The sequence below is a fragment of the Eurosta solidaginis genome, chromosome 4, assembly GCF_040869045.1.
Source record: "Eurosta solidaginis isolate ZX-2024a chromosome 4, ASM4086904v1, whole genome shotgun sequence".
In the NCBI taxonomy this organism is placed as follows: Eukaryota; Metazoa; Arthropoda; class Insecta; order Diptera; family Tephritidae; genus Eurosta; species Eurosta solidaginis.
Window position 1 is genome coordinate 107,267,217 of NC_090322.1, and position 27,803 is coordinate 107,295,019.

General features: G+C 32.2%; 3 protein-coding genes and 3 long non-coding RNA genes across 8 annotated transcripts in view; 1 reads left to right on the plus strand and 5 right to left on the minus strand.

Moving 5' to 3' along the window:
- The window catches only part of Tis11 (Tis11 zinc finger protein), a 292,416-nt gene that overhangs the window by 203,302 nt on the left and 61,311 nt on the right, over window positions 1–27,803 (plus strand). The window lies entirely within an intron of this gene.
- LOC137250107 (uncharacterized) lies at window positions 801–8,430 on the minus strand. The gene is made up of 4 exons (XR_010952724.1): window positions 7,258–8,430; window positions 4,207–4,474; window positions 1,400–1,667; window positions 801–1,306 (listed from the first exon to the last, which is right to left on the minus strand). It is a non-coding gene; the product is annotated as an uncharacterized lncRNA (long non-coding RNA).
- Window positions 4,526–7,218, minus strand: LOC137247698 (uncharacterized; the record flags this gene model as incomplete). The annotated part of the gene is made up of 2 exons (XM_067778659.1): window positions 4,526–5,561; window positions 5,803–7,218. Coding segments are annotated over 2 exons (2,385 nt in total), but the record flags the coding sequence as incomplete, so codon positions are not given.
- Window positions 14,599–19,637, minus strand: LOC137250109 (uncharacterized). Its single transcript, XR_010952726.1, has 3 exons — window positions 18,465–19,637; window positions 15,414–15,681; window positions 14,599–15,320 (listed from the first exon to the last, which is right to left on the minus strand). It is a non-coding gene; the product is annotated as an uncharacterized lncRNA (long non-coding RNA).
- On the minus strand, window positions 15,733–18,425 carry LOC137247700 (uncharacterized; the record flags this gene model as incomplete). Its single annotated transcript, XM_067778665.1, has 2 exons — window positions 15,733–16,768; window positions 17,010–18,425. Coding segments are annotated over 2 exons (2,385 nt in total), but the record flags the coding sequence as incomplete, so codon positions are not given.
- Window positions 23,482–27,119, minus strand: LOC137250108 (uncharacterized). The gene is made up of 3 exons (XR_010952725.1): window positions 26,888–27,119; window positions 24,081–24,348; window positions 23,482–23,987 (listed from the first exon to the last, which is right to left on the minus strand). It is a non-coding gene; the product is annotated as an uncharacterized lncRNA (long non-coding RNA).

The window sequence follows — 27,803 nt, forward strand, 5'->3', positions numbered from 1 at the left end:
TAATTTTTCCATGACTATATCCGCTATTACTGGGGAGGTAGGTGATCCCATTGGCAGTCCTTTTAACTGCGTATATACATTGTCATTAAACTTAAAATATCTGTTATCTTTAATACAAAATTGAACAATTTCCATAAATAATTGTTTGGGTATCTTCGTAAATTCTTTTATCGTTGTCCATTTTTCTTGTATTACGTCAAGTGCTAGTTGTATCGGTATACTGGGAAATAATGAAACCACGTCAAAGGAAATTAACTTTTCATTGTCAGATATGTTTGTGTCGTTTACTCGTTCTTTAAACTCTAATGTATTTTACGTTATATACTGAAGCCGCCGTTGTGTTTTTCAATATTTCTGCAATATATTTGCATAATCCATACGCAGGTGATCCGACAGCAGAACAAATTGGTCTCAGTGGTATTCCTTCCTTATGTATCTTAGGGAGACCATATATTCTAGGGGGCAATGCCGTGTTTGTGCTAAGTTTCTTTTTCTCCGCTTTTGTGATAATTTCCGTTCTAAAGAGTTTTTCGACTAAAGTGTTGTTTTTGGTTTGTAATCGCGATGTCGAATCTTGTCTTTGGATTCTGTATGTTGTCAAGTCATTTAAAATACATTTCATTTTATTGTTATAATCTGCTGCTTCCATTGCGACCGTTTTATTACCTTTATCTGATGTCAAAATTCTAATGTTTTTATTTTTCTGCAAAAACTTTCTTGTTTGTGCCACTGTATCAGATATTGCACTATCTATTGCACTTTTTTTGTTTCTTGTTGAGTGGCTTTTTATAAGTAGAGAGAGCTTTGTCCGCGCCTCTTCTATTTGCTCTTTGTTTTCAAGTGTCTGAACCAAATCCTCTCCATCAGCTATATATTGAAAAAGAGGAAACGTTTTGTTTTCCACAGGTACTCCGAATTTCGGTCCCTTCGCCAACAATTCTTTCACTTCTTTCGGGAACTGGACATTTGTATTGTTTATAAACCAATCTTCTTGTTTATTGTTGTGAGTGAAGATCATATTTCGTTTGGTTCGCAGTCTCTCAAATTTTGTAGTTTGTTTCTTCTTTAGCTTTGTTGTTAGTTTGTTAGCCACATTATTCTCGTTCTGTATAAATTGCTTTAAATCTTCGTCGCCCAATTGTTCCTTAAGTGTTGTTGTTGCTTCTTCCATTTGTTTATTTGCTCGTCTTAATATATTGTGTTTGTGTTTAATGAGTAAACTTAATATTTTTGTTAGATAATATTGAGTGTGTCTCTGTAACATTCTATCTATGTCGATATTTTTGTCGCAATCAGATACAAATAACTTATAGCAATGGGTTGAATTTTTTATAAAATTGGGAATGATTTTTGACTTTCTACATTGTAAAAGAAACTTAATACTAGATTTTATTTTTACCAATTTTTTAGATGTAGTTTGAAATTTGTTAATTGTTGATTTTGAGCTTTCATAATGGTTTTTGATTGTTGCATATCCCATGTTTGTTGTTGTATGCTAACGGCGTGCCTTCCGTCTGTATAAATAAAATTATTTGGCGACCTTTATGTAACTAAACTTTGTTGTTAGGCTGGCTTTAGGTCAACTTTCGTAAAAATAAAACACAAGTGTTTTTCTTTTCTAACCAATATATTTCGGTTACTCCACGGTAACCGTCCTCAGGGTAAAACTGTTGATGAACATAAATAAAACACAAATTAACAAACTTCAAACGTAAGAAAATAATAAAAAATTAATTAATTAAAAAATAATAATAAAAATACATTATTTTTCACATACATTAATTTTCACGTCTGCCCTGTGTGACGCGGAGTTTGGTACTGTTTATTAGTTAATAAGTGCTTATATATATGCGCGCAGTCGGAGCTATCACTCTTAAAGTTAAGTCGTATATTCGACGGTGTGTTTACTATATGTAACATCTCCAATGTAAATCTCTTATTGTAATTTCGTTCTTGTTGGAGATTTTTCGCGTCGTCGAAATTAGGCGAATGCCCACTCGATGAACAGTGGGCCATTAGTGCTGTTTTTGGGTTATCAGTTGTATGACAATATTTGAAATCCGATTTATGTTGTGAAAGTCTGGATTTTAATTTCAATTTTGTTGTGCCTACATAGACACTCTTGCACGGCTCTCTGCCACTTCCTTTACACGGAATTTGGTACACAACATTGCTTTTTTCGTTTTGTGGTATTTTTGATTTTGTATTATTAAATAAATATTTTAAAGTATTAGTCGGTCTATGGGCAATTTTTATTTTTTCCTTATTGTAACAATCCGATTTTGCAAGGCGCTCGGAGAGTTGAGGTACGTACGTGAGAGATTTGAAAATGACTGACATTTGTGGTTTTTGTTGACTAATAGCATGGTTTACTCTACTTAATAATTTTTTAATTGTGTATGTTGGAAAATCGTTGTTCTTTAAAGTTGTAAATATTTCTTTCTTTATTTCATTGTGGTAAATTTGGTCCGAAGTCTGTAACATCCGCTTTATACAGCCCATTGCTGTATTTAATATCATTGATTTAGGATGCTTTGAATTATAATTAATAATTCTCCCCGATGATGTTGGTTTTCTATACCACTTTAACTTTAATTTATTGTTTAATCTATTTACTATTGCATCTAAATAAGCCAATTTTCCGTCCTTTTCGAGTTCCACTGTAAATTTTATATTTTTGTCGAAAGAGTTCAATGTGTTAAGTACATTTTCAACCTCATTTTCTTCTACGATAGCAAATAAATCATCAACATACTTCGTAAGTAATCTTGGTTTGTGCTCCAATTTATCCATCGTTTTTTCCAATAATTTTTCCATGACTATATCCGCTATTACTGGGGAGGTAGGTGATCCCATTGGCAGTCCTTTTAACTGCGTATATACATTGTCATTAAACTTAAAATATCTGTTATCTTTAATACAAAATTGAACAATTTCCATAAATAATTGTTTGGGTATCTTCGTAAATTCTTTTATCGTTGTCCATTTTTCTTGTATTACGTCAAGTGCTAGTTGTATCGGTATACTGGGAAAAAATGAAACCACGTCAAAGGAAATTAACTTTTCATTGTCAGATATGTTTGTGTCGTTTACTCGTTCTTTAAACTCTAATGTGTTTTTTACGTTATATACTGAAGCCGCCGTTGTGTTTTTCAATATTTCTGCAATATATTTGCATAATCCATACGCAGGTGATCCGACAGCAGAACAAATTGGTCTCAGTGGTATTCCTTCCTTATGTATCTTAGGGAGACCATATATTCTAGGGGGCAATGCCGTGTTTGTGCTAAGTTTCTTTTTCTCCGCTTTTGTGATAATTTCCGTTCTAAAGAGTTTTTCGACTAAAGTGTTGTTTTTGGTTTGTAATCGCGATGTCGGATCTTGTCTTTGGATTCTGTATGTTGTCAAGTCATTTAAAATACATTTCATTTTATTGTTATAATCTTCTGCTTCCATTGCGACCGTTTTATTACCTTTATCTGATGTCAAAATTCTAATGTTTTTATTTTTCTGCAAAAACTTTCTTGTTTGTGCCACTGTATCAGATATTGCACTATCTATTGCACTTTTTTTGTTTCTTGTTGAGTGGCTTTTTATAAGTAGAGAGAGCTTTGTCCGCGCCTCTTCTATTTGCTCTTTGTTTTCAAGTGTCTGAACCAAATCCTCTCCATCAGCTATATATTGAAAAAGAGGAAACGTTTTGTTTTCCACAGGTACTCCGAATTTCGGTCCCTTCGCCAACAATTCTTTCACTTCTTTCGGGAACTGGACATTTGTATTGTTTATAAACCAATCTTCTTGTTTATTGTTGTGAGTGAAGATCATATTTCGTTTGGTTCGCAGTCTCTCAAATTTTGTAGTTTGTTTCTTCTTTAGCTTTGTTGTTAGTTTGTTAGCCACATTATTCTCGTTCTGTATAAATTGCTTTAAATCTTCGTCGCCCAATTGTTCCTTAAGTGTTGTTGTTGCTTCTTCCATTTGTTTATTTGCTCGTCTTAATATATTGTGTTTGTGTTTAATGAGTAAACTTAATATTTTTGTTAGATAATATTGAGTGTGTCTCTGTAACATTCTATCTATGTCGATATTTTTGTCGCAATCAGATACAAATAACTTATAGCAATGGGTTGAATTTTTTATAAAATTGGGAATGATTTTTGACTTTCTACATTGTAAAAGAAACTTAATACTAGATTTTATTTTTACCAATTTTTTAGATGTAGTTTGAAATTTGTTAATTGTTGATTTTGAGCTTTCATAATGGTTTTTGATTGTTGCATATCCCATGTTTGTTGTTGTATGCTAACGGCGTGCCTTCCGTCTGTATAAATAAAATTATTTGGCGACCTTTATGTAACTAAACTTTGTTGTTAGGCTGGCTTTAGGTCAACTTTCGTAAAAATAAAACACAAGTGTTTTTCTTTTCTAACCAATATATTTCGGTTACTCCACGGTAACCGTCCTCAGGGTAAAACTGTTGATGAACATAAATAAAACACAAATTAACAAACTTCAAACGTAAGAAAATAATAAAAAATTAATTAATTAAAAAATAATAATAAAAATACATTATTTTTCACATACATTAATTTTCACGTCTGCCCTGTGTGACGCGGAGTTTGGTACTGTTTATTAGTTAATAAGTGCTTATATATATGCGCGCAGTCGGAGCTATCACTCTTAAAGTTAAGTCGTATATTCGACGGTGTGTTTACTATATGTAACATCTCCAATGTAAATCTCTTATTGTAATTTCGTTCTTGTTGGAGAATTTTCGCGTCGTCGAAATTAGGCGAATGCCCACTCGATGAACAGTGGGCCATTAGTGCTGTTTTTGGGTTATCAGTTGTATGACAATATTTGAAATCCGATTTATGTTGTGAAAGTCTGGATTTTAATTTCAATTTTGTTGTGCCTACATAGACACTCTTGCACGGCTCTCTGCCACTTCCTTTACACGGAATTTGGTACACAACATTGCTTTTTTCGTTTTGTGGTATTTTTGATTTTGTATTATTAAATAAATATTTTAAAGTATTAGTCGGTCTATGGGCAATTTTTATTTTTTCCTTATTGTAACAATCCGATTTTGCAAGGCGCTCGGAGAGTTGAGGTACGTACGTGAGAGATTTGAAAATGACTGACATTTGTGGTTTTTGTTGACTAATAGCATGGTTTACTCTACTTAATAATTTTTTAATTGTGTATGTTGGAAAATCGTTGTTCTTTAAAGTTGTAAATATTTCTTTCTTTATTTCATTGTGGTAAATTTGGTCCGAAGTCTGTAACATCCGCTTTATACAGCCCATTGCTGTATTTAATATCATTGATTTAGGATGCTTTGAATTATAATTAATAATTCTCCCCGATGATGTTGGTTTTCTATACCACTTTAACTTTAATTTATTGTTTAATCTATTTACTATTGCATCTAAATAAGCCAATTTTCCGTCCTTTTCGAGTTCCACTGTAAATTTTATATTTTTGTCGAAAGAGTTCAATGTGTTAAGTACATTTTCAACCTCATTTTCTTCTACGATAGCAAATAAATCATCAACATACTTCGTAAGTAATCTTGGTTTGTGCTCCAATTTATCCATCGTTTTTTCCAATAATTTTTCCATGACTATATCCGCTATTACTGGGGAGGTAGGTGATCCCATTGGCAGTCCTTTTAACTGCGTATATACATTGTCATTAAACTTAAAATATCTGTTATCTTTAATACAAAATTGAACAATTTCCATAAATAATTGTTTGGGTATCTTCGTATTCTTCTACGATAGCAAATAAATCATCAACATACTTCGTAAGTAATCTTGGTTTGTGCTCCAATTTATCCATCGTTTTTTCCAATAATTTTTCCATGACTATATCCGCTATTACTGGGGAGGTAGGTGATCCCATTGGCAGTCCTTTTAACTGCGTATATACATTGTCATTAAACTTAAAATATCTGTTATCTTTAATACAAAATTGAACAATTTCCATAAATAATTGTTTGGGTATCTTCGTAAATTCTTTTATCGTTGTCCATTTTTCTTGTATTACGTCAAGTGCTAGTTGTATCGGTATACTGGGAAAAAATGAAACCACGTCAAAGGAAATTAACTTTTCATTGTCAGATATGTTTGTGTCGTTTACTCGTTCTTTAAACTCTAATGTGTTTTTTACGTTATATACTGAAGCCGCCGTTGTGTTTTTCAATATTTCTGCAATATATTTGCATAATCCATACGCAGGTAATCCGACAGCAGAACAAATTGGTCTCAGTGGTATTCCTTCCTTATGTATCTTAGGGAGACCATATATTCTAGGGGGCAATGCCGTGTTTGTGCTAAGTTTCTTTTTCTCCGCTTTTGTGATAATTTCCGTTCTAAAGAGTTTTTCGACTAAAGTGTTGTTTTTGGTTTGTAATCGCGATGTCGGATCTTGTCTTTGGATTCTGTATGTTGTCAAGTCATTTAAAATACATTTCATTTTATTGTTATAATCTTCTGCTTCCATTGCGACCGTTTTATTACCTTTATCTGATGTCAAAATTCTAATGTTTTTATTTTTCTGCAAAAACTTTCTTGTTTGTGCCACTGTATCAGATATTGCACTATCTATTGCACTTTTTTTGTTTCTTGTTGAGTGGCTTTTTATAAGTAGAGAGAGCTTTGTCCGCGCCTCTTCTATTTGCTCTTTGTTTTCAAGTGTCTGAACCAAATCCTCTCCATCAGCTATATATTGAAAAAGAGGAAACGTTTTGTTTTCCACAGGTACTCCGAATTTCGGTCCCTTCGCCAACAATTCTTTCACTTCTTTCGGGAACTGGACATTTGTATTGTTTATAAACCAATCTTCTTGTTTATTGTTGTGAGTGAAGATCATATTTCGTTTGGTTCGCAGTCTCTCAAATTTTGTAGTTTGTTTCTTCTTTAGCTTTGTTGTTAGTTTGTTAGCCACATTATTCTCGTTCTGTATAAATTGCTTTAAATCTTCGTCGCCCAATTGTTCCTTAAGTGTTGTTGTTGCTTCTTCCATTTGTTTATTTGCTCGTCTTAATATATTGTGTTTGTGTTTAATGAGTAAACTTAATATTTTTGTTAGATAATATTGAGTGTGTCTCTGTAACATTCTATCTATGTCGATATTTTTGTCGCAATCAGATACAAATAACTTATAGCAATGGGTTGAATTTTTTATAAAATTGGGAATGATTTTTGACTTTCTACATTGTAAAATAAACTTAATACTAGATTTTATTTTTACCAATTTTTTAGATGTAGTTTGAAATTTGTTAATTGTTGATTTTGAGCTTTCATAATGGTTTTTGATTGTTGCATATCCCATGTTTGTTGTTGTATGCTAACGGCGTGCCTTCCGTCTGTATAAATAAAATTATTTGGCGACCTTTATGTAACTAAACTTTGTTGTTAGGCTGGCTTTAGGTCAACTTTCGTAAAAATAAAACACAAGTGTTTTTCTTTTCTAACCAATATATTTCGGTTACTCCACGGTAACCGTCCTCAGGGTAAAACTGTTGATGAACATAAATAAAACACAAATTAACAAACTTCAAACGTAAGAAAATAATAAAAAATTAATTAATTAAAAAATAATAATAAAAATACATTATTTTTCACATACATTAATTTTCACGTCTGCCCTGTGTGACGCGGAGTTTGGTACTGTTTATTAGTTAATAAGTGCTTATATATATGCGCGCAGTCGGAGCTATCACTCTTAAAGTTAAGTCGTATATTCGACGGTGTGTTTACTATATGTAACATCTCCAATGTAAATCTCTTATTGTAATTTCGTTCTTGTTGGAGAATTTTCGCGTCGTCGAAATTAGGCGAATGCCCACTCGATGAACAGTGGGCCATTAGTGCTGTTTTTGGGTTATCAGTTGTATGACAATATTTGAAATCCGATTTATGTTGTGAAAGTCTGGATTTTAATTTCAATTTTGTTGTGCCTACATAGACACTCTTGCACGGCTCTCTGCCACTTCCTTTACACGGAATTTGGTACACAACATTGCTTTTTTCGTTTTGTGGTATTTTTGATTTTGTATTATTAAATAAATATTTTAAAGTATTAGTCGGTCTATGGGCAATTTTTATTTTTTCCTTATTGTAACAATCCGATTTTGCAAGGCGCTCGGAGAGTTGAGGTACGTACGTGAGAGATTTGAAAATGACTGACTTTTGTGGTTTTTGTTGACTAATAGCATGGTTTACTCTACTTAATAATTTTTTAATTGTGTATGTTGGAAAATCGTTGTTCTTTAAAGTTGTAAATATTTCTTTCTTTATTTCATTGTGGTAAATTTGGTCCGAAGTCTGTAACATCCGCTTTATACAGCCCATTGCTGTATTTAATATCATTGATTTAGGATGCTTTGAATTATAATTAATAATTCTCCCCGATGATGTTGGTTTTCTATACCATTTTAACTTTAATTTATTGTTTAATCTATTTACTATTGCATCTAAATAAGCCAATTTTCCGTCCTTTTCGAGTTCCACTGTAAATTTTATATTTTTGTCGAAAGAGTTCAATGTGTTAAGTACATTTTCAACCTCATTTTCTTCTACGATAGCAAATAAATCATCAACATACTTCGTAAGTAATCTTGGTTTGTGCTCCAATTTATCCATCGTTTTTTCCAATAATTTTTCCATGACTATATCCGCTATTACTGGGGAGGTAGGTGATCCCATTGGCAGTCCTTTTAACTGCGTATATACATTGTCATTAAACTTAAAATATCTGTTATCTTTAATACAAAATTGAACAATTTCCATAAATAATTGTTTGGGTATCTTCGTAAATTCTTTTATCGTTGTCCATTTTTCTTGTATTACGTCAAGTGCTAGTTGTATCGGTATACTGGGAAATAATGAAACCACGTCAAAGGAAATTAACTTTTCATTGTCAGATATGTTTGTGTCGTTTACTCGTTCTTTAAACTCTAATGTGTTTTTTACGTTATATACTGAAGCCGCCGTTGTGTTTTTCAATATTTCTGCAATATATTTGCATAATCCATACGCAGGTGATCCGACAGCAGAACAAATTGGTCTCAGTGGTATTCCTTCCTTATGTATCTTAGGGAGACCATATATTCTAGGGGGCAATGCCGTGTTTGTGCTAAGTTTCTTTTTCTCCGCTTTTGTGATAATTTCCGTTCTAAAGAGTTTTTCGACTAAAGTGTTGTTTTTGGTTTGTAATCGCGATGTCGGATCTTGTCTTTGGATTCTGTATGTTGTCAAGTCATTTAAAATACATTTCATTTTATTGTTATAATCTTCTGCTTCCATTGCGACCGTTTTATTACCTTTATCTGATGTCAAAATTCTAATGTTTTTATTTTTCTGCAAAAACTTTCTTGTTTGTGCCACTGTATCAGATATTGCACTATCTATTGCACTTTTTTTGTTTCTTGTTGAGTGGCTTTTTATAAGTAGAGAGAGCTTTGTCCGCGCCTCTTCTATTTGCTCTTTGTTTTCAAGTGTCTGAACCAAATCCTCTCCATCAGCTAAATATTGAAAAAGAGGAAACGTTTTGTTTTCCACAGGTACTCCGAATTTCGGTCCCTTCGCCAACAATTCTTTCACTTCTTTCGGGAACTGGACATTTGTATTGTTTATAAACCAATCTTCTTGTTTATTGTTGTGAGTGAAGATCATATTTCGTTTGGTTCGCAGTCTCTCAAATTTTGTAGTTTGTTTCTTCTTTAGCTTTGTTGTTAGTTTGTTAGCCACATTATTCTCGTTCTGTATAAATTGCTTTAAATCTTCGTCGCCCAATTGTTCCTTAAGTGTTGTTGTTGCTTCTTCCATTTGTTTATTTGCTCGTCTTAATATATTGTGTTTGTGTTTAATGAGTAAACTTAATATTTTTGTTAGATAATATTGAGTGTGTCTCTGTAACATTCTATCTATGTCGATATTTTTGTCGCAATCAGATACAAATAACTTATAGCAATGGGTTGAATTTTTTATAAAATTGGGAATGATTTTTGACTTTCTACATTGTAAAAGAAACTTAATACTAGATTTTATTTTTACCAATTTTTTAGATGTAGTTTGAAGTTTGTTAATTGTTGATTTTGAGCTTTCATAATGGTTTTTGATTGTTGCATATCCCATGTTTGTTGTTGTATGCTAACGGCGTGCCTTCCGTCTGTATAAATAAAATTATTTGGCGACCTTTATGTAACTAAACTTTGTTGTTAGGCTGGCTTTAGGTCAACTTTCGTAAAAATAAAACACAAGTGTTTTTCTTTTCTAACCAATATATTTCGGTTACTCCACGGTAACCGTCCTCAGGGTAAAACTGTTGATGAACATAAATAAAACACAAATTATCAAACTTCAAACGTAAGAAAATAATAAAAAATTAATTAATTAAAAAATAATAATAAAAATACATTATTTTTCACATACATTAATTTTCACGTCTGCCCGCGTCTGTGACGCGGAGTTTGGTACTGTTTATTAGTTAATAAGTGCTTATATATATGCGCGCAGTCGGAGCTATCACTCTTAAAGTTAAGTCGTATATTCGACGGTGTGTTTACTATATGTAACATCTCCAATGTAAATCTCTTATTGTAATTTCGTTCTTGTTGGAGAATTTTCGCGTCGTCGAAATTAGGCGAATGCCCACTCGATGAACAGTGGGCCATTAGTGCTGTTTTTGGGTTATCAGTTGTATGACAATATTTGAAATCCGATTTATGTTGTGAAAGTCTGGATTTTAATTTCAATTTTGTTGTCCCTACATAGACACTCTTGCCCGGCTCTCTGCCACTTCCTTTACACGGAATTTGGTACACAACATTGCTTTTTTCGTTTTGTGGTATTTTTGATTTTGTATTATTAAATAAATATTTTAAAGTATTAGTCGGTCTAAGGGCAATTTTTATTTTTTCCTTATTGTAACAATCCGATTTTGCAAGGCGCTCGGAGAGTTGAGGTACGTACGTGAGAGATTTGAAAATGACTGATTTTTGTGGTTTTTGTTGACTAATAGCATGGTTTACTCTACTTAATAATTTTTTAATTGTGTATGTTGGAAATATCGTTGTTCTTTAAAGTTGTAAATATTTCTTTCTTTATTTCATTGTGGTAAATTTGGTCCGAAGTCTGTAACATCCGCTTTATACAGCCCATTGCTGTATTTAATATCATTGATTTAGGATGCTTTGAATTATAATTAATAATTCTCCCCGATGATGTTGGTTTTCTATACCACTTTAACTTTAATTTATTGTTTAATCTATTTACTATTGCATCTAAATAAGCCAATTTTCCGTCCTTTTCGAGTTCCACTGTAAATTTTATATTTTTGTCGAAAGAGTTCAATGTGTTAAGTACATTTTCAACCTCATTTTCTTCTACGATAGCAAATAAATCATCAACATACTTCGTAAGTAATCTTGGTTTGTGCTCCAATTTATCCATCGTTTTTTCCAATAATTTTTCCATGACTATATCCGCTATTACTGGGGAGGTAGGTGATCCCATTGGCAGTCCTTTTAACTGCGTATATACATTGTCATTAAACTTAAAATATCTGTTATCTTTAATACAAAATTGAACAATTTCCATAAATAATTGTTTGGGTATCTTCGTAAATTCTTTTATCGTTGTCCATTTTTCTTGTATTACGTCAAGTGCTAGTTGTATCGGTATACTGGGAAATAATGAAACCACGTCAAAGGAAATTAACTTTTCATTGTCAGATATGTTTGTGTCGTTTACTCGTTCTTTAAACTCTAATGTATTTTACGTTATATACTGAAGCCGCCGTTGTGTTTTTCAATATTTCTGCAATATATTTGCATAATCCATACGCAGGTGATCCGACAGCAGAACAAATTGGTCTCAGTGGTATTCCTTCCTTATGTATCTTAGGGAGACCATATATTCTAGGGGGCAATGCCGTGTTTGTGCTAAGTTTCTTTTTCTCCGCTTTTGTGATAATTTCCGTTCTAAAGAGTTTTTCGACTAAAGTGTTGTTTTTGGTTTGTAATCGCGATGTCGAATCTTGTCTTTGGATTCTGTATGTTGTCAAGTCATTTAAAATACATTTCATTTTATTGTTATAATCTGCTGCTTCCATTGCGACCGTTTTATTACCTTTATCTGATGTCAAAATTCTAATGTTTTTATTTTTCTGCAAAAACTTTCTTGTTTGTGCCACTGTATCAGATATTGCACTATCTATTGCACTTTTTTTGTTTCTTGTTGAGTGGCTTTTTATAAGTAGAGAGAGCTTTGTCCGCGCCTCTTCTATTTGCTCTTTGTTTTCAAGTGTCTGAACCAAATCCTCTCCATCAGCTATATATTGAAAAAGAGGAAACGTTTTGTTTTCCACAGGTACTCCGAATTTCGGTCCCTTCGCCAACAATTCTTTCACTTCTTTCGGGAACTGGACATTTGTATTGTTTATAAACCAATCTTCTTGTTTATTGTTGTGAGTGAAGATCATATTTCGTTTGGTTCGCAGTCTCTCAAATTTTGTAGTTTGTTTCTTCTTTAGCTTTGTTGTTAGTTTGTTAGCCACATTATTCTCGTTCTGTATAAATTGCTTTAAATCTTCGTCGCCCAATTGTTCCTTAAGTGTTGTTGTTGCTTCTTCCATTTGTTTATTTGCTCGTCTTAATATATTGTGTTTGTGTTTAATGAGTAAACTTAATATTTTTGTTAGATAATATTGAGTGTGTCTCTGTAACATTCTATCTATGTCGATATTTTTGTCGCAATCAGATACAAATAACTTATAGCAATGGGTTGAATTTTTTATAAAATTGGGAATGATTTTTGACTTTCTACATTGTAAAAGAAACTTAATACTAGATTTTATTTTTACCAATTTTTTAGATGTAGTTTGAAATTTGTTAATTGTTGATTTTGAGCTTTCATAATGGTTTTTGATTGTTGCATATCCCATGTTTGTTGTTGTATGCTAACGGCGTGCCTTCCGTCTGTATAAATAAAATTATTTGGCGACCTTTATGTAACTAAACTTTGTTGTTAGGCTGGCTTTAGGTCAACTTTCGTAAAAATAAAACACAAGTGTTTTTCTTTTCTAACCAATATATTTCGGTTACTCCACTGTAACATCTCCAATGTAAATCTCTTATTGTAATTTCGTTCTTGTTGGAGATTTTTCGCGTCGTTGAAATTAGGCGAATGCCCACTCGATGAACAGTGGGCCATTAGTGCTGTTTTTGGGTTATCAGTTGTATGACAATATTTGAAATCCGATTTATGTTGTGAAAGTCTGGATTTTAATTTCAATTTTGTTGTGCCTACATAGACACTCTTGCACGGCTCTCTGCCACTTCCTTTACACGGAATTTGGTACACAACATTGCTTTTTTCGTTTTGTGGTATTTTTGATTTTGTATTATTAAATAAATATTTTAAAGTATTAGTCGGTCTATGGGCAATTTTTATTTTTTCCTTATTGTAACAATCCGATTTTGCAAGGCGCTCGGAGAGTTGAGGTACGTACGTGAGAGATTTGAAAATGACTGACATTTGTGGTTTTTGTTGACTAATAGCATGGTTTACTCTACTTAATAATTTTTTAATTGTGTATGTTGGAAAATCGTTGTTCTTTAAAGTTGTAAATATTTCTTTCTTTATTTCATTGTGGTAAATTTGGTCCGAAGTCTGTAACATCCGCTTTATACAGCCCATTGCTGTATTTAATATCATTGATTTAGGATGCTTTGAATTATAATTAATAATTCTCCCCGATGATGTTGGTTTTCTATACCACTTTAACTTTAATTTATTGTTTAATCTATTTACTATTGCATCTAAATAAGCCAATTTTCCGTCCTTTTCGAGTTCCACTGTAAATTTTATATTTTTGTCGAAAGAGTTCAATGTGTTAAGTACATTTTCAACCTCATTTTCTTCTACGATAGCAAATAAATCATCAACATACTTCGTAAGTAATCTTGGTTTGTGCTCCAATTTATCCATCGTTTTTTCCAATAATTTTTCCATGACTATATCCGCTATTACTGGGGAGGTAGGTGATCCCATTGGCAGTCCTTTTAACTGCGTATATACATTGTCATTAAACTTAAAATATCTGTTATCTTTAATACAAAATTGAACAATTTCCATAAATAATTGTTTGGGTATCTTCGTAAATTCTTTTATCGTTGTCCATTTTTCTTGTATTACGTCAAGTGCTAGTTGTATCGGTATACTGGGAAAAAATGAAACCACGTCAAAGGAAATTAACTTTTCATTGTCAGATATGTTTGTGTCGTTTACTCGTTCTTTAAACTCTAATGTGTTTTTTACGTTATATACTGAAGCCGCCGTTGTGTTTTTCAATATTTCTGCAATATATTTGCATAATCCATACGCAGGTGATCCGACAGCAGAACAAATTGGTCTCAGTGGTATTCCTTCCTTATGTATCTTAGGGAGACCATATATTCTAGGGGGCAATGCCGTGTTTGTGCTAAGTTTCTTTTTCTCCGCTTTTGTGATAATTTCCGTTCTAAAGAGTTTTTCGACTAAAGTGTTGTTTTTGGTTTGTAATCGCGATGTCGGATCTTGTCTTTGGATTCTGTATGTTGTCAAGTCATTTAAAATACATTTCATTTTATTGTTATAATCTTCTGCTTCCATTGCGACCGTTTTATTACCTTTATCTGATGTCAAAATTCTAATGTTTTTATTTTTCTGCAAAAACTTTCTTGTTTGTGCCACTGTATCAGATATTGCACTATCTATTGCACTTTTTTTGTTTCTTGTTGAGTGGCTTTTTATAAGTAGAGAGAGCTTTGTCCGCGCCTCTTCTATTTGCTCTTTGTTTTCAAGTGTCTGAACCAAATCCTCTCCATCAGCTATATATTGAAAAAGAGGAAACGTTTTGTTTTCCACAGGTACTCCGAATTTCGGTCCCTTCGCCAACAATTCTTTCACTTCTTTCGGGAACTGGACATTTGTATTGTTTATAAACCAATCTTCTTGTTTATTGTTGTGAGTGAAGATCATATTTCGTTTGGTTCGCAGTCTCTCAAATTTTGTAGTTTGTTTCTTCTTTAGCTTTGTTGTTAGTTTGTTAGCCACATTATTCTCGTTCTGTATAAATTGCTTTAAATCTTCGTCGCCCAATTGTTCCTTAAGTGTTGTTGTTGCTTCTTCCATTTGTTTATTTGCTCGTCTTAATATATTGTGTTTGTGTTTAATGAGTAAACTTAATATTTTTGTTAGATAATATTGAGTGTGTCTCTGTAACATTCTATCTATGTCGATATTTTTGTCGCAATCAGATACAAATAACTTATAGCAATGGGTTGAATTTTTTATAAAATTGGGAATGATTTTTGACTTTCTACATTGTAAAATAAACTTAATACTAGATTTTATTTTTACCAATTTTTTAGATGTAGTTTGAAATTTGTTAATTGTTGATTTTGAGCTTTCATAATGGTTTTTGATTGTTGCATATCCCATGTTTGTTGTTGTATGCTAACGGCGTGCCTTCCGTCTGTATAAATAAAATTATTTGGCGACCTTTATGTAACTAAACTTTGTTGTTAGGCTGGCTTTAGGTCAACTTTCGTAAAAATAAAACACAAGTGTTTTTCTTTTCTAACCAATATATTTCGGTTACTCCACGGTAACCGTCCTCAGGGTAAAACTGTTGATGAACATAAATAAAACACAAATTAACAAACTTCAAACGTAAGAAAATAATAAAAAATTAATTAATTAAAAAATAATAATAAAAATACATTATTTTTCACATACATTAATTTTCACGTCTGCCCTGTGTGACGCGGAGTTTGGTACTGTTTATTAGTTAATAAGTGCTTATATATATGCGCGCAGTCGGAGCTATCACTCTTAAAGTTAAGTCGTATATTCGACGGTGTGTTTACTATATGTAACATCTCCAATGTAAATCTCTTATTGTAATTTCGTTCTTGTTGGAGAATTTTCGCGTCGTCGAAATTAGGCGAATGCCCACTCGATGAACAGTGGGCCATTAGTGCTGTTTTTGGGTTATCAGTTGTATGACAATATTTGAAATCCGATTTATGTTGTGAAAGTCTGGATTTTAATTTCAATTTTGTTGTGCCTACATAGACACTCTTGCACGGCTCTCTGCCACTTCCTTTACACGGAATTTGGTACACAACATTGCTTTTTTCGTTTTGTGGTATTTTTGATTTTGTATTATTAAATAAATATTTTAAAGTATTAGTCGGTCTATGGGCAATTTTTATTTTTTCCTTATTGTAACAATCCGATTTTGCAAGGCGCTCGGAGAGTTGAGGTACGTACGTGAGAGATTTGAAAATGACTGACATTTGTGGTTTTTGTTGACTAATAGCATGGTTTACTCTACTTAATAATTTTTTAATTGTGTATGTTGGAAAATCGTTGTTCTTTAAAGTTGTAAATATTTCTTTCTTTATTTCATTGTGGTAAATTTGGTCCGAAGTCTGTAACATCCGCTTTATACAGCCCATTGCTGTATTTAATATCATTGATTTAGGATGCTTTGAATTATAATTAATAATTCTCCCCGATGATGTTGGTTTTCTATACCACTTTAACTTTAATTTATTGTTTAATCTATTTACTATTGCATCTAAATAAGCCAATTTTCCGTCCTTTTCGAGTTCCACTGTAAATTTTATATTTTTGTCGAAAGAGTTCAATGTGTTAAGTACATTTTCAACCTCATTTTCTTCTACGATAGCAAATAAATCATCAACATACTTCGTAAGTAATCTTGGTTTGTGCTCCAATTTATCCATCGTTTTTTCCAATAATTTTTCCATGACTATATCCGCTATTACTGGGGAGGTAGGTGATCCCATTGGCAGTCCTTTTAACTGCGTATATACATTGTCATTAAACTTAAAATATCTGTTATCTTTAATACAAAATTGAACAATTTCCATAAATAATTGTTTGGGTATCTTCGTATTCTTCTACGATAGCAAATAAATCATCAACATACTTCGTAAGTAATCTTGGTTTGTGCTCCAATTTATCCATCGTTTTTTCCAATAATTTTTCCATGACTATATCCGCTATTACTGGGGAGGTAGGTGATCCCATTGGCAGTCCTTTTAACTGCGTATATACATTGTCATTAAACTTAAAATATCTGTTATCTTTAATACAAAATTGAACAATTTCCATAAATAATTGTTTGGGTATCTTCGTAAATTCTTTTATCGTTGTCCATTTTTCTTGTATTACGTCAAGTGCTAGTTGTATCGGTATACTGGGAAAAAATGAAACCACGTCAAAGGAAATTAACTTTTCATTGTCAGATATGTTTGTGTCGTTTACTCGTTCTTTAAACTCTAATGTGTTTTTTACGTTATATACTGAAGCCGCCGTTGTGTTTTTCAATATTTCTGCAATATATTTGCATAATCCATACGCAGGTAATCCGACAGCAGAACAAATTGGTCTCAGTGGTGTTCCTTCCTTATGTATCTTAGGGAGACCATATATTCTAGGGGGCAATGCCGTGTTTGTGCTAAGTTTCTTTTTCTCCGCTTTTGTGATAATTTCCGTTCTAAAGAGTTTTTCGACTAAAGTGTTGTTTTTGGTTTGTAATCGCGATGTCGGATCTTGTCTTTGGATTCTGTATGTTGTCAAGTCATTTAAAATACATTTCATTTTATTGTTATAATCTTCTGCTTCCATTGCGACCGTTTTATTACCTTTATCTGATGTCAAAATTCTAATGTTTTTATTTTTCTGCAAAAACTTTCTTGTTTGTGCCACTGTATCAGATATTGCACTATCTATTGCACTTTTTTTGTTTCTTGTTGAGTGGCTTTTTATAAGTAGAGAGAGCTTTGTCCGCGCCTCTTCTATTTGCTCTTTGTTTTCAAGTGTCTGAACCAAATCCTCTCCATCAGCTATATATTGAAAAAGAGGAAACGTTTTGTTTTCCACAGGTACTCCGAATTTCGGTCCCTTCGCCAACAATTCTTTCACTTCTTTCGGGAACTGGACATTTGTATTGTTTATAAACCAATCTTCTTGTTTATTGTTGTGAGTGAAGATCATATTTCGTTTGGTTCGCAGTCTCTCAAATTTTGTAGTTTGTTTCTTCTTTAGCTTTGTTGTTAGTTTGTTAGCCACATTATTCTCGTTCTGTATAAATTGCTTTAAATCTTCGTCGCCCAATTGTTCCTTAAGTGTTGTTGTTGCTTCTTCCATTTGTTTATTTGCTCGTCTTAATATATTGTGTTTGTGTTTAATGAGTAAACTTAATATTTTTGTTAGATAATATTGAGTGTGTCTCTGTAACATTCTATCTATGTCGATATTTTTGTCGCAATCAGATACAAATAACTTATAGCAATGGGTTGAATTTTTTATAAAATTGGGAATGATTTTTGACTTTCTACATTGTAAAATAAACTTAATACTAGATTTTATTTTTACCAATTTTTTAGATGTAGTTTGAAATTTGTTAATTGTTGATTTTGAGCTTTCATAATGGTTTTTGATTGTTGCATATCCCATGTTTGTTGTTGTATGCTAACGGCGTGCCTTCCGTCTGTATAAATAAAATTATTTGGCGACCTTTATGTAACTAAACTTTGTTGTTAGGCTGGCTTTAGGTCAACTTTCGTAAAAATAAAACACAAGTGTTTTTCTTTTCTAACCAATATATTTCGGTTACTCCACGGTAACCGTCCTCAGGGTAAAACTGTTGATGAACATAAATAAAACACAAATTAACAAACTTCAAACGTAAGAAAATAATAAAAAATTAATTAATTAAAAAATAATAATAAAAATACATTATTTTTCACATACATTAATTTTCACGTCTGCCCTGTGTGACGCGGAGTTTGGTACTGTTTATTAGTTAATAAGTGCTTATATATATGCGCGCAGTCGGAGCTATCACTCTTAAAGTTAAGTCGTATATTCGACGGTGTGTTTACTATATGTAACATCTCCAATGTAAATCTCTTATTGTAATTTCGTTCTTGTTGGAGAATTTTCGCGTCGTCGAAATTAGGCGAATGCCCACTCGATGAACAGTGGGCCATTAGTGCTGTTTTTGGGTTATCAGTTGTATGACAATATTTGAAATCCGATTTATGTTGTGAAAGTCTGGATTTTAATTTCAATTTTGTTGTGCCTACATAGACACTCTTGCACGGCTCTCTGCCACTTCCTTTACACGGAATTTGGTACACAACATTGCTTTTTTCGTTTTGTGGTATTTTTGATTTTGTATTATTAAATAAATATTTTAAAGTATTAGTCGGTCTATGGGCAATTTTTATTTTTTCCTTATTGTAACAATCCGATTTTGCAAGGCGCTCGGAGAGTTGAGGTACGTACGTGAGAGATTTGAAAATGACTGACTTTTGTGGTTTTTGTTGACTAATAGCATGGTTTACTCTACTTAATAATTTTTTAATTGTGTATGTTGGAAAATCGTTGTTCTTTAAAGTTGTAAATATTTCTTTCTTTATTTCATTGTGGTAAATTTGGTCCGAAGTCTGTAACATCCGCTTTATACAGCCCATTGCTGTATTTAATATCATTGATTTAGGATGCTTTGAATTATAATTAATAATTCTCCCCGATGATGTTGGTTTTCTATACCATTTTAACTTTAATTTATTGTTTAATCTATTTACTATTGCATCTAAATAAGCCAATTTTCCGTCCTTTTCGAGTTCCACTGTAAATTTTATATTTTTGTCGAAAGAGTTCAATGTGTTAAGTACATTTTCAACCTCATTTTCTTCTACGATAGCAAATAAATCATCAACATACTTCGTAAGTAATCTTGGTTTGTGCTCCAATTTATCCATCGTTTTTTCCAATAATTTTTCCATGACTATATCCGCTATTACTGGGGAGGTAGGTGATCCCATTGGCAGTCCTTTTAACTGCGTATATACATTGTCATTAAACTTAAAATATCTGTTATCTTTAATACAAAATTGAACAATTTCCATAAATAATTGTTTGGGTATCTTCGTAAATTCTTTTATCGTTGTCCATTTTTCTTGTATTACGTCAAGTGCTAGTTGTATCGGTATACTGGGAAATAATGAAACCACGTCAAAGGAAATTAACTTTTCATTGTCAGATATGTTTGTGTCGTTTACTCGTTCTTTAAACTCTAATGTGTTTTTTACGTTATATACTGAAGCCGCCGTTGTGTTTTTCAATATTTCTGCAATATATTTGCATAATCCATACGCAGGTGATCCGACAGCAGAACAAATTGGTCTCAGTGGTATTCCTTCCTTATGTATCTTAGGGAGACCATATATTCTAGGGGGCAATGCCGTGTTTGTGCTAAGTTTCTTTTTCTCCGCTTTTGTGATAATTTCCGTTCTAAAGAGTTTTTCGACTAAAGTGTTGTTTTTGGTTTGTAATCGCGATGTCGGATCTTGTCTTTGGATTCTGTATGTTGTCAAGTCATTTAAAATACATTTCATTTTATTGTTATAATCTTCTGCTTCCATTGCGACCGTTTTATTACCTTTATCTGATGTCAAAATTCTAATGTTTTTATTTTTCTGCAAAAACTTTCTTGTTTGTGCCACTGTATCAGATATTGCACTATCTATTGCACTTTTTTTGTTTCTTGTTGAGTGGCTTTTTATAAGTAGAGAGAGCTTTGTCCGCGCCTCTTCTATTTGCTCTTTGTTTTCAAGTGTCTGAACCAAATCCTCTCCATCAGCTAAATATTGAAAAAGAGGAAACGTTTTGTTTTCCACAGGTACTCCGAATTTCGGTCCCTTCGCCAACAATTCTTTCACTTCTTTCGGGAACTGGACATTTGTATTGTTTATAAACCAATCTTCTTGTTTATTGTTGTGAGTGAAGATCATATTTCGTTTGGTTCGCAGTCTCTCAAATTTTGTAGTTTGTTTCTTCTTTAGCTTTGTTGTTAGTTTGTTAGCCACATTATTCTCGTTCTGTATAAATTGCTTTAAATCTTCGTCGCCCAATTGTTCCTTAAGTGTTGTTGTTGCTTCTTCCATTTGTTTATTTGCTCGTCTTAATATATTGTGTTTGTGTTTAATGAGTAAACTTAATATTTTTGTTAGATAATATTGAGTGTGTCTCTGTAACATTCTATCTATGTCGATATTTTTGTCGCAATCAGATACAAATAACTTATAGCAATGGGTTGAATTTTTTATAAAATTGGGAATGATTTTTGACTTTCTACATTGTAAAAGAAACTTAATACTAGATTTTATTTTTACCAATTTTTTAGATGTAGTTTGAAGTTTGTTAATTGTTGATTTTGAGCTTTCATAATGGTTTTTGATTGTTGCATATCCCATGTTTGTTGTTGTATGCTAACGGCGTGCCTTCCGTCTGTATAAATAAAATTATTTGGCGACCTTTATGTAACTAAACTTTGTTGTTAGGCTGGCTTTAGGTCAACTTTCGTAAAAATAAAACACAAGTGTTTTTCTTTTCTAACCAATATATTTCGGTTACTCCACGGTAACCGTCCTCAGGGTAAAACTGTTGATGAACATAAATAAAACACAAATTATCAAACTTCAAACGTAAGAAAATAATAAAAAATTAATTAATTAAAAAATAATAATAAAAATACATTATTTTTCACATACATTAATTTTCACGTCTGCCCGCGTCTGTGACGCGGAGTTTGGTACTGTTTATTAGTTAATAAGTGCTTATATATATGCGCGCAGTCGGAGCTATCACTCTTAAAGTTAAGTCGTATATTCGACGGTGTGTTTACTATATGTAACATCTCCAATGTAAATCTCTTATTGTAATTTCGTTCTTGTTGGAGAATTTTCGCGTCGTCGAAATTAGGCGAATGCCCACTCGATGAACAGTGGGCCATTAGTGCTGTTTTTGGGTTATCAGTTGTATGACAATATTTGAAATCCGATTTATGTTGTGAAAGTCTGGATTTTAATTTCAATTTTGTTGTCCCTACATAGACACTCTTGCACGGCTCTCTGCCACTTCCTTTACACGGAATTTGGTACACAACATTGCTTTTTTCGTTTTGTGGTATTTTTGATTTTGTATTATTAAATAAATATTTTAAAGTATTAGTCGGTCTATGGGCAATTTTTATTTTTTCCTTATTGTAACAATCCGATTTTGCAAGGCGCTCGGAGAGTTGAGGTACGTACGTGAGAGATTTGAAAATGACTGATTTTTGTGGTTTTTGTTGACTAATAGCATGGTTTACTCTACTTAATAATTTTTTAATTGTGTATGTTGGAAATATCGTTGTTCTTTAAAGTTGTAAATATTTCTTTCTTTATTTCATTGTGGTAAATTTGGTCCGAAGTCTGTAACATCCGCTTTATACAGCCCATTGCTGTATTTAATATCATTGATTTAGGATGCTTTGAATTATAATTAATAATTCTCCCCGATGATGTTGGTTTTCTATACCACTTTAACTTTAATTTATTGTTTAATCTATTTACTATTGCATCTAAATAAGCCAATTTTCCGTCCTTTTCGAGTTCCACTGTAAATTTTATATTTTTGTCGAAAGAGTTCAATGTGTTAAGTACATTTTCAACCTCATTTTCTTCTACGATAGCAAATAAATCATCAACATACTTCGTAAGTAATCTTGGTTTGTGCTCCAATTTATCCATCGTTTTTTCCAATAATTTTTCCATGACTATATCCGCTATTACTGGGGAGGTAGGTGATCCCATTGGCAGTCCTTTTAACTGCGTATATACATTGTCATTAAACTTAAAATATCTGTTATCTTTAATACAAAATTGAACAATTTCCATAAATAATTGTTTGGGTATCTTCGTAAATTCTTTTATCGTTGTCCATTTTTCTTGTATTACGTCAAGTGCTAGTTGTATCGGTATACTGGGAAATAATGAAACCACGTCAAAGGAAATTAACTTTTCATTGTCAGATATGTTTGTGTCGTTTACTCGTTCTTTAAACTCTAATGTATTTTACGTTATATACTGAAGCCGCCGTTGTGTTTTTCAATATTTCTGCAATATATTTGCATAATCCATACGCAGGTGATCCGACAGCAGAACAAATTGGTCTCAGTGGTATTCCTTCCTTATGTATCTTAGGGAGACCATATATTCTAGGGGGCAATGCCGTGTTTGTGCTAAGTTTCTTTTTCTCCGCTTTTGTGATAATTTCCGTTCTAAAGAGTTTTTCGACTAAAGTGTTGTTTTTGGTTTGTAATCGCGATGTCGAATCTTGTCTTTGGATTCTGTATGTTGTCAAGTCATTTAAAATACATTTCATTTTATTGTTATAATCTGCTGCTTCCATTGCGACCGTTTTATTACCTTTATCTGATGTCAAAATTCTAATGTTTTTATTTTTCTGCAAAAACTTTCTTGTTTGTGCCACTGTATCAGATATTGCACTATCTATTGCACTTTTTTTGTTTCTTGTTGAGTGGCTTTTTATAAGTAGAGAGAGCTTTGTCCGCGCCTCTTCTATTTGCTCTTTGTTTTCAAGTGTCTGAACCAAATCCTCTCCATCAGCTATATATTGAAAAAGAGGAAACGTTTTGTTTTCCACAGGTACTCCGAATTTCGGTCCCTTCGCCAACAATTCTTTCACTTCTTTCGGGAACTGGACATTTGTATTGTTTATAAACCAATCTTCTTGTTTATTGTTGTGAGTGAAGATCATATTTCGTTTGGTTCGCAGTCTCTCAAATTTTGTAGTTTGTTTCTTCTTTAGCTTTGTTGTTAGTTTGTTAGCCACATTATTCTCGTTCTGTATAAATTGCTTTAAATCTTCGTCGCCCAATTGTTCCTTAAGTGTTGTTGTTGCTTCTTCCATTTGTTTATTTGCTCGTCTTAATATATTGTGTTTGTGTTTAATGAGTAAACTTAATATTTTTGTTAGATAATATTGAGTGTGTCTCTGTAACATTCTATCTATGTCGATATTTTTGTCGCAATCAGATACAAATAACTTATAGCAATGGGTTGAATTTTTTATAAAATTGGGAATGATTTTTGACTTTCTACATTGTAAAAGAAACTTAATACTAGATTTTATTTTTACCAATTTTTTAGATGTAGTTTGAAATTTGTTAATTGTTGATTTTGAGCTTTCATAATGGTTTTTGATTGTTGCATATCCCATGTTTGTTGTTGTATGCTAACGGCGTGCCTTCCGTCTGTATAAATAAAATTATTTGGCGACCTTTATGTAACTAAACTTTGTTGTTAGGCTGGCTTTAGGTCAACTTTCGTAAAAATAAAACACAAGTGTTTTTCTTTTCTAACCAATATATTTCGGTTACTCCACGGTAACCGTCCTCAGGGTAAAACTGTTGATGAACATAAATAAAACACAAATTAACAAACTTCAAACGTAAGAAAATAATAAAAAATTAATTAATTAAAAAATAATAATAAAAATACATTATTTTTCACATACATTAATTTTCACGTCTGCCCTGTGTGACGCGGAGTTTGGTACTGTTTATTAGTTAATAAGTGCTTATATATATGCGCGCAGTCGGAGCTATCACTCTTAAAGTTAAGTCGTATATTCGACGGTGTGTTTACTATATGTAACATCTCCAATGTAAATCTCTTATTGTAATTTCGTTCTTGTTGGAGATTTTTCGCGTCGTCGAAATTAGGCGAATGCCCACTCGATGAACAGTGGGCCATTAGTGCTGTTTTTGGGTTATCAGTTGTATGACAATATTTGAAATCCGATTTATGTTGTGAAAGTCTGGATTTTAATTTCAATTTTGTTGTGCCTACATAGACACTCTTGCACGGCTCTCTGCCACTTCCTTTACACGGAATTTGGTACACAACATTGCTTTTTTCGTTTTGTGGTATTTTTGATTTTGTATTATTAAATAAATATTTTAAAGTATTAGTCGGTCTATGGGCAATTTTTATTTTTTCCTTATTGTAACAATCCGATTTTGCAAGGCGCTCGGAGAGTTGAGGTACGTACGTGAGAGATTTGAAAATGACTGACATTTGTGGTTTTTGTTGACTAATAGCATGGTTTACTCTACTTAATAATTTTTTAATTGTGTATGTTGGAAAATCGTTGTTCTTTAAAGTTGTAAATATTTCTTTCTTTATTTCATTGTGGTAAATTTGGTCCGAAGTCTGTAACATCCGCTTTATACAGCCCATTGCTGTATTTAATATCATTGATTTAGGATGCTTTGAATTATAATTAATAATTCTCCCCGATGATGTTGGTTTTCTATACCACTTTAACTTTAATTTATTGTTTAATCTATTTACTATTGCATCTAAATAAGCCAATTTTCCGTCCTTTTCGAGTTCCACTGTAAATTTTATATTTTTGTCGAAAGAGTTCAATGTGTTAAGTACATTTTCAACCTCATTTTCTTCTACGATAGCAAATAAATCATCAACATACTTCGTAAGTAATCTTGGTTTGTGCTCCAATTTATCCATCGTTTTTTCCAATAATTTTTCCATGACTATATCCGCTATTACTGGGGAGGTAGGTGATCCCATTGGCAGTCCTTTTAACTGCGTATATACATTGTCATTAAACTTAAAATATCTGTTATCTTTAATACAAAATTGAACAATTTCCATAAATAATTGTTTGGGTATCTTCGTAAATTCTTTTATCGTTGTCCATTTTTCTTGTATTACGTCAAGTGCTAGTTGTATCGGTATACTGGGAAAAAATGAAACCACGTCAAAGGAAATTAACTTTTCATTGTCAGATATGTTTGTGTCGTTTACTCGTTCTTTAAACTCTAATGTGTTTTTTACGTTATATACTGAAGCCGCCGTTGTGTTTTTCAATATTTCTGCAATATATTTGCATAATCCATACGCAGGTGATCCGACAGCAGAACAAATTGGTCTCAGTGGTATTCCTTCCTTATGTATCTTAGGGAGACCATATATTCTAGGGGGCAATGCCGTGTTTGTGCTAAGTTTCTTTTTCTCCGCTTTTGTGATAATTTCCGTTCTAAAGAGTTTTTCGACTAAAGTGTTGTTTTTGGTTTGTAATCGCGATGTCGGATCTTGTCTTTGGATTCTGTATGTTGTCAAGTCATTTAAAATACATTTCATTTTATTGTTATAATCTTCTGCTTCCATTGCGACCGTTTTATTACCTTTATCTGATGTCAAAATTCTAATGTTTTTATTTTTCTGCAAAAACTTTCTTGTTTGTGCCACTGTATCAGATATTGCACTATCTATTGCACTTTTTTTGTTTCTTGTTGAGTGGCTTTTTATAAGTAGAGAGAGCTTTGTCCGCGCCTCTTCTATTTGCTCTTTGTTTTCAAGTGTCTGAACCAAATCCTCTCCATCAGCTATATATTGAAAAAGAGGAAACGTTTTGTTTTCCACAGGTACTCCGAATTTCGGTCCCTTCGCCAACAATTCTTTCACTTCTTTCGGGAACTGGACATTTGTATTGTTTATAAACCAATCTTCTTGTTTATTGTTGTGAGTGAAGATCATATTTCGTTTGGTTCGCAGTCTCTCAAATTTTGTAGTTTGTTTCTTCTTTAGCTTTGTTGTTAGTTTGTTAGCCACATTATTCTCGTTCTGTATAAATTGCTTTAAATCTTCGTCGCCCAATTGTTCCTTAAGTGTTGTTGTTGCTTCTTCCATTTGTTTATTTGCTCGTCTTAATATATTGTGTTTGTGTTTAATGAGTAAACTTAATATTTTTGTTAGATAATATTGAGTGTGTCTCTGTAACATTCTATCTATGTCGATATTTTTGTCGCAATCAGATACAAATAACTTATAGCAATGGGTTGAATTTTTTATAAAATTGGGAATGATTTTTGACTTTCTACATTGTAAAAGAAACTTAATACTAGATTTTATTTTTACCAATTTTTTAGATGTAGTTTGAAATTTGTTAATTGTTGATTTTGAGCTTTCATAATGGTTTTTGATTGTTGCATATCCCATGTTTGTTGTTGTATGCTAACGGCGTGCCTTCCGTCTGTATAAATAAAATTATTTGGCGACCTTTATGTAACTAAACTTTGTTGTTAGGCTGGCTTTAGGTCAACTTTCGTAAAAATAAAACACAAGTGTTTTTCTTTTCTAACCAATATATTTCGGTTACTCCACGGTAACCGTCCTCAGGGTAAAACTGTTGATGAACATAAATAAAACACAAATTAACAAACTTCAAACGTAAGAAAATAATAAAATTTATTATTATTTTTTAATTAATTAATTTTTTATTATTTTCTTACGTTTGAAGTTTGTTAATTTGTGTTTTATTTATGTTCATCAACAGTTTTACCCTGAGGACGGTTACCGTGGAGTAACCGAAATATATTGGTTAGAAAAGAAAAACACTTGTGTTTTATTTTTACGAAAGTTGACCTAAAGCCAGCCTAACAACAAAGTTTAGTTACATAAAGGTCGCCAAATAATTTTATTTATACAGACGGAAGGCACGCCGTTAGCATACAACAACAAACATGGGATATGCAACAATCAAAAACCATTATGAAAGCTCAAAATCAACAATTAACAAATTTCAAACTACATCTAAAAAATTGGTAAAAATAAAATCTAGTATTAAGTTTCTTTTACAATGTAGAAAGTCAAAAATCATTCCCAATTTTATAAAAAATTCAACCCATTGCTATAAGTTATTTGTATCTGATTGCGACAAAAATATCGACATAGATAGAATGTTACAGAGACACACTCAATATTATCTAACAAAAATATTAAGTTTACTCATTAAACACAAACACAATATATTAAGACGAGCAAATAAACAAAT